Source organism: Triticum aestivum, chromosome 1D (genome assembly GCF_018294505.1).
Source record: "Triticum aestivum cultivar Chinese Spring chromosome 1D, IWGSC CS RefSeq v2.1, whole genome shotgun sequence".
NCBI classification, from domain to species: Eukaryota; Viridiplantae; Streptophyta; class Magnoliopsida; order Poales; family Poaceae; genus Triticum; species Triticum aestivum.
Window position 1 is genome coordinate 272,018,169 of NC_057796.1, and position 14,844 is coordinate 272,033,012.

Consider the following 14,844-nt stretch of genomic DNA (forward strand, 5'->3'; position numbering starts at 1 on the left):
GGTCGCTGAAGAATAAACAGAGACGTGTCCGCTCTAGAAGGGACAAACCCATGCGCACGAAGAGCAGCACCAAGACGTGCATGCTACGCACGAGGGGCCTGCTTCAGACCATAAAGAGCTTTGACAAGGCGACACAAATGATGTGGCTGAGCAGGATCAACAAAACCTGGCGGCTGACGCATATAAACCTCTTCTTCCAGAACTCCATGGAGAAAAGCATTCTGAACATCAAGCCGTCGAAGCGACCATCCTCGAGTAACAGCCAAGGAGAGAAGAACACGAATAGTAGCTGGTTTAATAACAGGACTAAATGTGTCTTCGTAATCAATGCCATACCATTGTTTGAATCCCTTGGCAACCAGACGTGCCTTGTACATCTCAATGGAGCCATCAGCATGTTTCTTCACCTTGAATACCCATTTAGAGTCAATGACATTGACACCAGATGGAGGTGGAACCAGACGCCAAGTGTTGTTTCTTTGAAGAGCATGCATCTCCTGCTCCATCGCAGCACGCCAGTGTGGAATGCCAAGTGCTGCCTGAAAATGTCGCGGTTCAGTCGTAGGGTCAGCCTCAGCATGCGCCATACAGGCCGCAAGCCACGCAACAGTGCCGTCAGTGCGCTTCTTCGGTTGGAAGATGCCACTCATCTTGCTGCGAGTATGGGGACGCAGGACGACAGGCGGAGGTGGTGGTGGATCTGCCACCACAGAGGAGCCACTGTCCATCAGCGGCGAGGAGGACGCGCCTACGGGTGAGTCAATGATCGCGTTCGGTGGCACGGTCATAGTCGGCGAAGACAGGTCCGGTGTGACCGGTGACGACCGGCCAGGCGAAGAAGATCCACCCGGAGCAGCAATCGGTGAGGCCCCCGGCCCAGTTGACAGCGCCGCGGGTTCAGCCGGCCCGGGCGACAGCTCCACGGGTTCAGCCGGCCCAGGCAACAGCGAGACCGCCGACCCAGGTGGCGCGGGCGCCCCGTCAGATCCACGTGCATGGGGCATGCACGCACGATCGACGTCGGGGGCAGCCGGCGTAGCGGCGGGAGCAGCCGGCATAGCGGCAGCTGGCGCAGTTGAGGCCGCATCATCGTCAAGAAGCTCAAGTCGAGCACCTCGTCCAGTCCCTGCACCATGGTTAGGCAACAACAGAGGAGAATATGCAGCATCCACAAATTGATCAGGCAAAACTGGAAAAGAGTGCAACTCAGTGACGGGAGTATCAGTGGGTGATGTGAGCGTGGAAAAAGGGAAGACAGTCTCATCAAACACAACATCATGGGAAATGTAAACACGATTCGTCGGAATGTGGAGACACTTGTAACCTTTGTGGAGAGGACTGTACCCAAGAAACACACATTTTTTTGATCGATACTCAAGTTTATGCTTATTGTACGGACGAAGATGTGGCCAACACGCACAACCAAACACTTTGAGGAGGGAGTAATCTGGAGTTTCATGAAGCAACACTTCTAGAGGAGACTTCATGTGAAGAAGTCGTGTGGGAATCCTGTTTATCAAAAAACAAGCAGTAACAAAAGCATCGCTCCAGAACCGAAACGGGATAGAGGCATGTGCAAGAAGTGTTAGACCAGTTTCAACTATGTGACAGTGCTTGCGCTCAGCTGCACCGTTCTGCTGATGTGTATGAGGACAAGACACATGGTGTGAGATGCCAAGCTTCTGAAAGAAGCTGTTAAGATTACGATATTCACCCCCCCCCAGTTGGACTGGACATGAATAATTTTGTGCTTAAGCAACCACTCAACATGTGCTTGAAATTGCATAAAGACATGAAACACATCAGATTTGCGCTTAATAAGATAAATCCAAGTAAAGCGACTGAAAGCATCGATGAAACTGACATAATAGTTGTGACCACTGACAGAAGTTTGGGCATAGCCCCACACATCTGAAAACACAAGTTCGAGAGGAGCCTTGACAACACGACTTGATACATAGAAAGGCAACTGATGACTCTTGCCTTGTTGACAGGCATCACACACTAGAAACTCCTTATTACTCGACTCAACGGGAAGACGATGACGATGAAGCACATGGCGCACAATGGGAGTGGCAGGGTGACCAAGGCGAGAATGCCACTGCGACGATGACACCCGAACACCACTGAAAACTTGAGATACTCATGGAACATCAAGCGCATATAAGTCGTCGCAAGCTCGACCACTAAGTAGAACGTCCCTCGTGTCCCGGTCCTTAACAAAAAAATGGAAAGGGTGAAACTCAACAAACACATTGTTATCACGAGTTAATTTAGGAACCGAGAGTGAAGTATGTGTGACTGAAGGAACACGAAGGACATCAAGAAGACGCAAGGTTTTAGTGGTACATGAAAGGAGAGATGCCTAACCAACATGTGAGATGGGCATACCTGATCCATTGGCAGTGCGGACATGATCATGACCGGTGTAGGGCTGGCGAGTGGCCAGCTTGTCAAGCTGGCTCGTCAAATGGTTCATGGCGCCTGTGTCCATGTACCAGGCCGGATCCATAGAATATGAAGGAGTGAACCCAGGCTCCTGTGTAGCGAGAGCAGCTTGCTTCTCGTTGCCCTTCCCATTGTTGCCAATGCCTAGGAAATCACGTTTAAAGTGACGATGACATCGGGACGCCAAGTGCCCCTCAATGCCGTAGAGCTGACACTCAACCCCACCACCACATGCCTCGCAGTGTAGCCGCTTGCGGCCAGCCGTCGGAGGAGGTGGGCGGGCGAACGGGGCTGGTTGCCCGTGGACAGCGGCGTTTTCTGCTTGGCACCACGGGCACCCCCATGGAGAGCAACGTTCGCAGAAGGGCCTTCTATGTAGACGCCGACGGAGCGGCGAGCAGCGAGCCGCTGTTTGGTGTTGAGGAGGCGCGCGTAGAGGTCGCGAGGCGGCATCGGCGTGTCACGTCCATTAACGTTTTCAACAAGAGAATCATAGTCTTCATCAAGCCCATTGAGGATGAACGAAGTAAACTCCTCATCACGGAGAGGCTTCCCAATGGATGACAGTGTATCGGCCAAATTTTTGACCTTGTTGAAGAAGGCCGTGACGGAGAGATCGTTCTTCTTGACCTCACCCAGCTGATTACGAATGGCAGAGGAACATGCCAGCGACTGCGAGGAGAAGCTGGAGTCGAGCGTGGCCCATGCATCCCTTGACGTCGCGGCAAAGACCACCATGCCGTCCATGGAGGGAGTGAGCGAGGACTGAATGGCACCCAGGATAGCTTGATCGTGAGCGATCCACCGACGATGAGCAGGGTTGGACACCATGACGGAGCCACCGGCGGCCGAGGGCACCGGAACCATGGCCGGAGGACACGGCAACGTACCGTCGACATACCCCGAAGGTAGTGACTACGCATCAGCGGCAACACCTGAGCGCGCCACAGGAGGTAGTTATCAGCAGAGAGCTTCACCGTCACCATATGAGCGAAGTGGAACGGTCCTGGTTCAGCCACCGATGCGGAGGGCGGCGAGTCGTACGTCGGAGGAGCACTGTATGGGATCAGCGCATCGGCCGACGGTGGCTCACGGTAGTGTTGGTGATGACCGTAGGACACCGTAGGAGGCACGCCGTAGGGCTGCGGGGAAGGCACGGCATACGACCAAGGGGCGATGTAGGGCGCGCCATATGGCATCGAGGACACCGCGGAGGAAGGTACATACGGCGTCGGCGACGGCGTGGGATACGGCCCGTCGTAGGGCACCTGAACGGGAGCGCCATACGATCTAGAAGCCGGCGGCGCATCATTAGACAAAGCCGGTGGAGGAATCCCACCGTATGGCAACGGGGCGTTGTAGAGCGGCTGCTGGGTAGAGGCGCCGTAGAGCTGCTGGGTAGGGGCGCCGTAGGGCTGCTGGGTAGGGGTGCCGTAGGAGTGCGATGCGTCACGGGACGGCGCTGATGGATCCAGTGCGGGAGATTGGGGCAGCGCCGTTTGACGCGAGCCCGATGCAGTCGGACGAGCCCAGGCGAGCGGAGTAGACGCCATGAAGGGTGATTCCATCGCCAGGGTCGAGGGAGCCGGCACGGCGGCGGAAGCCGATGCGGCGGCGGCGGCAGAGGAGGCGGAAGCACGGCGCGGATCGAACGCGTCGTCTGATACCATGTTAGACAAACTAGGGTTTGGAACAATGCTCGATACCCTTGGTGGGTACGACTGTCATATATTTATAAGAGGGAACCGTACAAATACAGGATACGTTACAACACGTATATCTACAATATACTTAGTCTAACAAACCATGTGTTCTTCGGGTGTTGTTTAGCTAGATTTGCGTGGAGTGCGGTGAGAGAAGCTTTCAATCAGAATTGGAACCCGCACTCTAGCGACGACTTATTGCTTATATTGACGACGCAGAAGGGTGCCAACGCGAGGGTAGTGTGGCGTTGCGTAGGGGCGCTTCTTTGGTCTCTTAGACTGTGCGGAACAAAATCACCATAGAACATAAGTTTCCGGCACACCCAGCTGGCATCCTTTTCAAATGCCATATCTTCTTACAGGCTTGGGCACCGTTGGGGAAGCCGCGTGATGAGGACCGCATGACCAGGATCATGGAGCAGATCAAGCTGTGCATGGTGAAAGCGCGGCAGGAAGAACATCCAGCTTGAGTATTTTGCGTTGAGCTACTTGTCTCGCTCCGCTTTTGTGTGTTAGTTAATGTCTTTGAACTGTCTCAGTGCCGGGCCTGCGAGCCCAAGGAACCTTTTAAGGTGGGTTGTAACGTTGATACCTTGTCTGGATGCCGCCTTGGGGCTTTATTAATTTAAAGCCGGACGCGACGTGCGTCTTCGCTTAAAAAAAATCTCTTTGTGCGGTCCTTTTGTTTTCCTCAACCAATAATTAAACACAATTGTTTCTGCTAATTCAAGTCGGCCGTGCTCCTCTGCACGATGGAAACATAGCTTACACCAAAAGCACAAAGGAACCTCCCGGCACTTCCTATTCTACACAGACGCCGTCGCATATCATCCTCACATCTCATGCATGCACGCGCCGTCGCGGTGTACTACTACCAGTCAGCAGTTCAGCACCCATCCGAGTCTGACCGACCCGGCGGATCGACAGGTCGACCGATCGATCGATCAGCTAAGGCTAATTAACGAGCTACTTTTGTCCCGTCCTATGAGTAATAATCTTGGCTGGGCCTTCGTTTCCCGCTCCGGCCGGGACCCTATTCCGCCGCCGCTATCACCTCTCCTCCTCCCCTATTTAACAAATCCCACTGCATGCACAAGCAACATGGCCAAAGGTCAAGGTACGTATGTACATGCAGAATATGAAGCTAACTAAGCTGGGCAGAGCACCAACCAAATCCCGGTCAGTCAGTTAAATCTTGGCGAACTCGCCTTCTCTGCACACCCCGACGTTGATCGTCATCGACCGGTTTTCCCCCTTCTTCGGCGACGATATCACCTTGCAGCAATTTCTCCTCGGAGACTGCGCGATTTGCAATGGCAGCAATGAACTCGTGAATTAACGACCAAAAATGTGTATCGTGTTTCAAGAATGGAAAGGGAGAAGCAAAAGCAGCGCGCGTGTGTGAGTGTGCTTACCCTTTTCCAGAGATCGGGGTCGGGCTTCTTGAGGACGACGATGTGGTCGAGGAGCGCGGCCGGGTCGGCGATGCGCCATCGGCAGGGCGGCGGCTTCACGCGGTGCCGCTCGTACTCCGTCACCGTCACGTTCCGGCGCCGGTCCATCCGCGAGTCGCGCATGTAGTACACGTTGGGCTTCTGGCACGGCTGCCGCGCCACGGGCCGCGTGTTGAACGAGTAGGCCGTGTAGTCGGCGCGCCGGTACCAGTTGAGGAACGACCGCACCGGCGTCTCCATCTCCCGCGGCGACAGCACCCCGCGCACCACCATCACCGCGAACCCCCACGACACCGACACCGTCCACTGGTGCTCCCCGTCGTAGCATACCGACTGCTGGGCCACCGCCGCCGAGTCGAGCCGCACGGGGCCGTCGTACAGCTTCCGCAGCGCCCCGGCCCGCGACGGCGTCGTCGGGAACACCGGCTCCAGGAAGTCGAGGTGGTGCAGCGTCACCAGCGGCGCCACGGGGTGCGCGCCCAGGAGGCCCAGCACGTCGCCCCACAGGTCGCACTGGTGGAACCCCGGGTGGCGCGTCAGGGGCACGCCCAGCTCCGACATGCACGCGTGGATGCGGTCGTCGCTGCCGTACAGCGCCGGGTACCGGTGCAGGCACCCGTCCTGCATCTTGGCCAGCTCCTCCGCCAGCGCGCGGCTGATGGCGAAGCCGCCGCCGCCGAACGCCATGCCGTAGGAGAAGATGAGGTTCTGGATGTGGCTCTCGGACGGCGACCCGATGTAGTACGGCTGCGTGTGATCGTACCGGGACAGCACGTGCACCAGGTTCTCCGGGAGGAACACCGTGTCGTCGTCTCCCATGACGAACCACCGGACCCCCGGGAGGCCGAGGCGGTAGCTCTCCGAGACAATGCGGGAGATCCGCAGCGCCGACCGGCTGCCGGCCCCGTGCGTGTACGGGAACTTGGACGTGTCCGAGCTCACCATGATCGCCGGGAGCCCCGTGCGCGAGCTCTTGGAGTAGAACTCCTCCACGGGCTTGTCCATCCATACGAACCCTCGCATCCGCCCCGGCCGCCACCACAGCTTGATGTACTCCTTACGGCTCTCCCACAGCGCCGACGAGGCGCCGATGCCGAACACGATGTGCCGCAGCCCGGTGGGCGCATCGTCCGCCGACACCATCGGCGGCCTCATCGAAGTGTTTGACGAGGATGCATTCGGGTTGGCCACCACGAAATGCACCATGGCGCCGGCGCCCTCCGGCGAGCACCGCGGGTTGTAGATGGGCGAGATCGCGGCGACGACCATGTACAGGAACAGCACGGGCAGGACGACGTAGAGGAGGATGCCGTAGAGGAAATAAGACCTGGGCTTGCCGGCTGAGGCACCGCCGGCGCCGCTATGCATGCCGTTGGCCGGCTGCTTATCGCCGGCCCCTCCTCCGCCCCTCATTCCAACGCCCTCGTCGTGATCGATCGCAATGGCCAGGCTTGATCGACGAGTTGCTAAAAGTGGCTAGTGTGCTAACGGTGGTCAGGTCGTTTTGTTCGTTTGTGTGAAGGGCAGGTGTGCGTTCGTGGCAAACGGCAAAGGAGCAGTCGACACGGACATTTGTGCCGGCGCCGTGGCCTGGTCAATGGCATGTTCGCCTTTCTTGGATCTGGCCGGTGGTGTTGTGCGGGTTCATGCCGATGCAGCGAACAGACGATGGAGATGAACTCGCATGCATGGAGCCACTCTAGACTAGATTCAGTGGGCGTATTTTGTGCACTTCGTACATACTCATGCACGACACGCCTTATCGTGCACGCACAAGCGATAGAGACAGGACACATTATGTGCTTTATAAAGGACTGGTGCTTTATAAAGGACTGGTATAATATGTTCGTGCGTTGCAACGCGAGAATAAGTAGTGTGCATTTAAATTTAGTGTGAATTATACGTGCAAGCAAAACCCTGTGTGCAGGCCGAAAAGAAACATTTAAGTTCTGGGTTTCGCCGCTTGTGAAGTAATCACTGCTATTTTTTTGTTAATTGATCGAGGGGATTTAAGGCTTTTGTTAGGTCATCGCACACCATAGAAGGCCCGTGAATTATTCAATCTATTTTCCTTTCATTCGAGGAGATTTTTAAGATATGAAGTTTCATAATATGGAAGTGAGGCGGGTCTTATCTTTTCCATGTACTAGCCCGATATAGTACGACGGAGTTAATTCTACTCTGCTATTTTTTTCGTTAATTGATCGAGGGGATTTAAGGTGTGAAGTTTCATAGTACGGGAGTGAGCCGGGTCTTCTCTTTTTCATGCATCTAGCTCACATAATCGGGTTTTCTCTTCTCTTTTCTTTGGGCAGCAATCTTCAAGAAATCCAGGGTGTGTCCTGAAATTCCTTTCAAGAAATACATGGTTTTTTCCAGCTAGTTCACCTACTAATCCATCCATCCTTTGTCCAGCTTAATCCATCCATCCTTCATCCAGCTTACCACATGTAGTTTCACACACGTATATAAATTGATACAACTGCATGCAAAGGAGCAACATGGGACTATTTAAAATATTTTTGCTTATTTACATGATAGGTGACCGGCTAAGTTGCGTGGCCTGTGAAAGGTCCAGGCACCGAAACGACCCGTGTTTGTAAGACACGAGTAAAAATCCAAAAACAAAACGAGTTGAAGGATCGATCTCACGTCCTCGAAGAGCCGACCAAGTCCCACCATCCACTCGAACAAACACGTCAGACTAACCAATGGCTAGCACCAATATTTAAGAACATACTGCAGCGCTAGATTTGACACATTTTTATTTTTCGAAAATTTCCAATAATAATAATAATGAATTGCCGAATATTCTTCGAACATTTTATCCCGAACAGTTTTAAAAAATGCGATTTTTTTAAAAAAATTGCATACATTTTTGGGAAAACATGAACAAAATTTGAAACAGGAGAATTTTCTTAAATTCACAAACATTTTTTTAAAACATGAACCTTTTATAAAAACACAGACATTTTTTGATTTTGTGAACAATTTTTGAAAGCGGGAAAATGTTTGGAATATTCAGATTTTTGTTAGAAAATGTGTATTTTCAAACATGAACATTGTTTTGAATTTGTGAACATTTCACTAAAATAATAATATTTTTCGAATATGATGTATTTTTTAAAATGTAATTTTCTTTTTAAAAAGATTGAACATTTTTGGAAAACACAAGAATTTGTTAAAAAAAGAGAGTTTATTTTAAGAAATTCAGGGTCCTTTTCCAACCAGGTCACGTACCAATCCATCCATCCTTCATCCAGCTTAGTCCATCTGTCCTTCATCCAGCTTATCACTACTTGTAATTTCGCACACTTATATAAATTGGTAGATTGTATGTAATGTAGGACTATTTAAAAAATTGCCTTGAATTTGTGAACATTTCGCTAAAATAAGAATAATTTTCGAATTTGGAACATTTTTTTTAAATCCTGAACAATTTTGGAGAACTAAAACATTTTTGAAAAATTAGATTTTTTTTGAATTTTGAACAAATTTCTAAAGAGAACAAAAAAAAATTAAAGTTCTGTACATTTTTCAAAATGGGAACAAAATTTTGAACGTTTTCCCAAAATTTAAAAAAAAATCAAGTTTTGATATTTTTTGAAAATTTTGAATTGACGTTAAAGACTAAAAAAGTAAAATAAAACTTGGAAGGGGAAGGGAGAAAGAAATAGGGAAGAAAAAGAGAAAGGAATATAAAAAGAAAAATAGAAACAAAACACAAAAAAATGGAAAACGGGTTGGCCCAGTCTTGGGCAACCTGTACGAAGGTCTGATTTATTTTTCGCCGCGTGCGGCAAACAGGGTTTTTCCAGCTACATGGATAGGAAAATAAGTGGGATGGCTCCGCTGGGCCACAGCGGGCACAACGCATGTATGAAATTCTGGAAACCAAATTTTCTTTTCTAGCATACTGACGCACAAAAAATTAGTGCCACCTTGGATAGGAAATAATCTTTTCGGCGGTGAGCAGATAAAAAAATCAGAAAAACACACCTTGCTTTATTAGTTGGTATAGACGTAATTAAGTTTCGCCTTAAAATTCTACTCCCTCCGTAACTAAATATAATATGTTTTTGTAGTAGCTTGTACTATGCAAAGTACACTAGTGTAGATTTGATTACCCACGTGGTTCAAAAGCCACATCGGACATAGAGGGCCAAATCGTCAACGCTCGTAGGTGTGGGATAAGGGGCACATCACACACAATTGTGATGAAGTGGTCCGCCGCACACAATTTTCTAATCATGGGCATTGTCATAGTAACAAGGATGCTATCAATAATGAGAACACATTGTTACCAAAACAATAACAATGGTGTTGGATAGACTTAACTGATGAATTACTCAGAGATAATATCGTTATTATGCTACGGGAATTTTCATATAAAGTGTTAATGTTTACTTAATTTCTCAGACCATGAGAATATTACTTAGTTTGTTAGAAATAGTTTTATCTCTCAATTTAAATTTTGAGCTCTGGCACCTCTACAAATCTCTTCTTTCCTCTGCGAAGGGCCTATCTATTTACTTCATGCAATTTTTATTTTTATTGAGTCTCCATCCTCTTTTATAAAACACCAACTAGGGAACACTATTATCATACTTGTCCATTGAGCATAGTTAATATTTCAGTGTGTTTCATGAATGGATCAATGATTGAGCATAATGGGCTAGGGATAGATTTCTTTAGTGTTAATATTTTGAAAGACATGGTTGTTTGTTGATATGCTTGATTATTGACGTCTTCATGTCAAATATAGACTATTGCTTTAAATCATCTAAAAGTCCAAATGTCCATGCTACAAAAGAAAAGATTATGAGATGAACATGTTAGGCAGCATTCCACGTCAAAAGTTCTGTTTTTATCATTTACCTACTCGAGGACGAGCAGAAATTAAACTTGGGGATGCTGATACGTCTTCAACGTATCTATAATTTTTTTATTGCTCCATGTTGTTATATTATCAGTCTTGGATGTTTTGTATCCATTTTATAGCAACTTTATATCATTTTTGGGGACTAACTTATTGACATAGTGTCCAGTGCCAATTGCTATTTTTTGCTTGTTTTTTACTTCGCAAAATATCAGTACCAAACGAAGTCCAAATGCCACGAAACTTTTTGGAGATTTTTTTCTACCCAGAAGACAACTTGGGAGCCAAGGAAGTACCGGAGCGGAGGCCCATGGTGCCCATAAGGCACCAAGGCACGCTAGAGGCCCTTGACGCGCCCTGGTGGGTAGTGGGGCCCACAGGCCCCCTCTCCACCGCCTCTTAGCTATATAAATACCCAAATATTCCAGAAATCCTAGGGGAGTCGAGAGATCAGAGTCTCAACCGCCGCAAGTTCCAGAACCACAAGATCCAATCTAGGGCCCTTTTCCGGCACCTTGCCGAAGGGGGAAACGACCACGGAGGGGTTCATCATCCTCATTGGTGCTCCTTCGATGATGTGTGAGTAGTTTACCACAGATCTACGGGTCCGCAGGCAATAGCTAGATGGCTTGTTCTCTCTTTTTGATCTTCAATACAATGTTCTCCTCGGAGATCTATTTGATGTAATGACTTTTTGCGGTGTGTTTGTTGGAATCCGATGAATTGTGAGTTTATGATCAGATCTATCTATGGATATTATTTGAGTCTTTGTTGAACTCTTATATGCAAGATTGTTATAGTCTCATATTTCTTCTCCGAAACTATGGTTTAGTTTGGCCAACTAGATTGATTTTTCTTGCCATGGGAAGAGGTGCTTTGTGATGGGTTCAATCTTGCGGTGCTCAATCTCAGTGACAGAAAGAGACATGACACACATGTATCGTTGCTATAAAAGATAAAAAGATGGGGTCTATTCCTACATGAATAGATCTTGTCTACATCATGTCATCGTCCTTATTGCATTACTCCATTTCTTCATGAACTTAATACACTAGATGCATGCTGAATAGCGGACGATGTGTGGAGTAATAGTTGTAGATGCAGAATCATTTCGGTCTACTAATCTTGGACGTGATGCCTATATACATGGTCATTGCCTTGGATATCATCATAATTATTTGCTTTTCTATCAATTGCCCAACAGTAATTTGTTTACCCACTGTATGCTATTTTCTCGAGGGAAGGCTCTAGTGAAATCTACGGCCCTCGAGTCTATTTTCGACCATATTGCTTCAGATCTATTTATCCAAAAACCCAAAAATACCTTGCTGCACTTTTTCTTTATTTATTTTATTTTGTGTTTTCATCAGATCTATTTATGCAATCTTATACTATTTAATCTATCTCAATATCGAGGAGGGATTGACAACCCATCTAACGCGTTGGATTGCAAATTTCTGTTATTTGTGTGAAGGTACTGCTTACATAGTTTGGTGGTGAAGGAAATATGCCCTAGAGGCAATAATAAAGTTTTATTTATATTTCCTTATATCATGATAAATGTTTATGATTCATGCTAGAATTGTATTAACAGGAAGCTTGATACATGTGTGAATACATAGACAAAACAGAGTGTCCCTAGTATGCTTGTACTTGACTAGCTCGTTAATCAAAGATGGTTAAGTTTCCTAACCATAGACATGTGTTGTAATTTGATGAATGGGATCACATCATTAGAGAATGATGTGATGGACAAGACCCATCCGTTAGCTTAGCATAATGATATTTAAGTTTTATTGCTATTGCTTTCTTCATGACTTATACATATTCCTCTGACTATGAGATTATGCAACTCCCGAATACCGGAGGAACACCTTGTGTGCTATCAAACGTCACAACGCAACTGGGTGATTATAAAGATGCTCTAAAGGTGTCTCCGAAGGTGTTTGTTGGGTTGGCATAGATCAAGATTAGGATTTGTCACTCCGAGTATCGAAGAGGTATCTCTGGGCCCTCTCGGTAATGCACATCACTATAAGCCTTGCAAGCAATGTGACTAATGAGTTAGTTATGGGATGATGCATTACAGAACGAGTAAAAAGACTTGCCGGTAACGAGATTGAACTAGGTATGAGGATATCGATGATCGAATCTCGGGCAAGTAACATACCGATGACAAAGGGAATAACATATGTTGTTATTGCGGTTTGACCGATAAATATTTTCGTAGAATATGTAGGAACCAATATGAGCATCCAGGTTCCACTGTTGGTTATTGGTCAGAGATGTGTCTCGATCATGTCTACATAGTTCTCGAACCCGTAGGGTCCGCACGCTTAACGTTCGATGACGATTTGTATTATGAGTTATGTGTTTTGGTGACCGAAGATTGTTCGGAGTCCCAGATGAGATCACGAACATGACGAGGAGTCTCGAAATAGTCGAGAGGTAAAGATTGATATATTGGACGAAGGTATTCGGACACCGGAATGGTTTTGGGACGTTTCAGATATTTATCGGGGTACCGAGGGGTTACCGGAACCCCCCGGGGAAGTAATGGGCCTTCATGGGCCATAGGGGAGAAAGAGAGGGGAGCCCGCGGGGTGGAGCCCCCCCCCCCAAGGGAGTCTATCGCGGGATATCCATGACCACCTATGGGACCAGGAGGCTCCTTGCTGGTTCGGGAGGGGGACATCGCGTTGCACAAAGAGCAGACCAACGCACTGCAGCACGACAGAGAGCATGCACAAGCAATTTACCCAGGTTCGGGCCGCCGCGAGGCGTAAGACCCTACTCCTACTTTAGTGGATTGATGGTGGAATGGGGAAGTGAAGCGCAGTACACTTGCCCTGCAGGGATTGCCGTAGGGCAGCAGCGACTACGCTCGTATGGGGGTGTGGGTTCGTCAACTTTCCAACCCTTCCTACGGGTGCCATGGGCCTCCTTTTATAGATTAAGGGGTCACCACAATGGCAAAGTAGTCATTATCCAATAATATGATAGCAAACAGTGCTATCATACCTAACTCTACGGGCTGATAGGTTGCATTAAATGCACCGCTTACTATCACATCACTCGTTGCCCGGCAAGGCTTGCCGGGCTATCTTGCCAGCGCCGCGCCTGTTCTCTTGACACGTCGTAGGACGGGTGTCATCTGTGGGTTTCTTCTATAAGGAGAGGCAGCCATGTGGCGAATGACTGCCACTCGGTAACTTTGCGGCTTGACACTGCACTGATTAACGATGTGGGTCGTGGCTGAGTGGGCGGTGAGGTGTTTTTGCCTCCGTGAGCCCCGGTAGGCCCAGCCGGGGTGCTCCTGTTATCTGCTCCTGGGGGTGGCCTCACCCCTTGCCGGGCTCGCCTTCCCGGCAAGGGAGGCCCTTCTCTTGCCGATATATTGCTCCTCTGGTTTGATCTTGGTCCCTTTGAACTGCATGTTGGTTCTTCAAATCTCTTGGCCCCTTGATCTTTGGCTTGGTCTTGGCTTGTCCGTGCACGAGTTAGGGGAAAATGCATGCCTCTGTATATTTTCCCCGACATAAGCCCCCGGGCCTGAGCCACACGTGTCGCGTGGCACGTTGTGTTAGGCCCCAAACAGTGCATGGACACATGGCACGAGAGGGCTGTGTGCGTCGTTCCGTCATGGCGACCAGTCAACCCAATGTCCACTTTGTGCAATTACTGCGCGTCGTGGGGTCGTGGCACTGTTGCAGTTATGGTAGAACGGTAATTTTCTGAAGCGTCGCACTTCTGTCCTGCTTGCCCCCCCCTTAAGAGTAGGGAAAATCAGAGCGGCACGATTCACCTGTCTCTCGCCCCGCTCCTCCATCTTCTTCCTCCGCAAGCCAAGTGACAGTTCCTCATCTTGCTCCTTCCTCCGCCGCCATCCTCCCCGACGAACCCCTCTCCTCTCTGCGTTGCTGCAGCAATGGGGAAGAAACCTGCGGAGAAGAGACAACCGACGACCGCGGCGAAGGAGGCCGCCACCGAGGGGAACAAGAGGTCGGCGGAACTGAACAAGAAGCAGAGCGAAGACGACGTCTTTGTTCCGTCCACCTTGAGCGTCCCCATCGCTCAGGCAAAGTATGGGTATCTATTGTTGGGGAACGTAGTATTTCAAAAAATTTCCTACGATCACGCAAGATCTATCTAGGAGAAGCATAGCAACGAGCGGGTAGAGTGTGTCCATGTACCCTCGTAGACCGAAAGAGGAAGCGTTTAGTAACGCGGTTGATGTAGTCGAACGTCTTCGCGATCCAACCGATCCAAGTACCGAACGCATGGCACCTCTGCGATCTGCACACGTTCAGCTCGGTGATATCCCTCGAACTCTTGATCCAGTTGAGGCTGAGGGAGAGTT

At 49.2% G+C, this 14,844-nt stretch overlaps 1 protein-coding gene across 1 annotated transcript; it reads right to left on the minus strand.

Annotated features, from left to right (window-relative positions):
- Positions 1-4,829: 4,829 nt before the first annotated feature.
- On the minus strand, positions 4,830-7,192 carry LOC123168360 (uncharacterized). Its single transcript, XM_044586233.1, has 3 exons — positions 5,567-7,192; positions 5,322-5,450; positions 4,830-5,235 (listed from the first exon to the last, which is right to left on the minus strand). Exons 1-2 carry the CDS (start codon positions 7,016-7,018, stop codon positions 5,340-5,342), a joined length of 1,563 nt encoding a protein of 520 aa, XP_044442168.1. The 5' UTR covers positions 7,019-7,192; the 3' UTR covers positions 4,830-5,235; positions 5,322-5,339.
- Between the last annotated feature and the right edge of the window lie 7,652 nt (positions 7,193-14,844).

Coding starts and splice junctions, on each gene's coding strand:
- LOC123168360 (XM_044586233.1), bottom strand. CDS start 7,018: ATGAGGGGCGGAGGAGGGGCCGGCGATAAGCAGCCGGCCAACGGCATG. Junction 5,451..5,566: donor ACCCCGATCTCTGGAAAAGG/GTAAGCACACTC, acceptor CAAATCGCGCAG/TCTCCGAGGAGAAATTGCTG.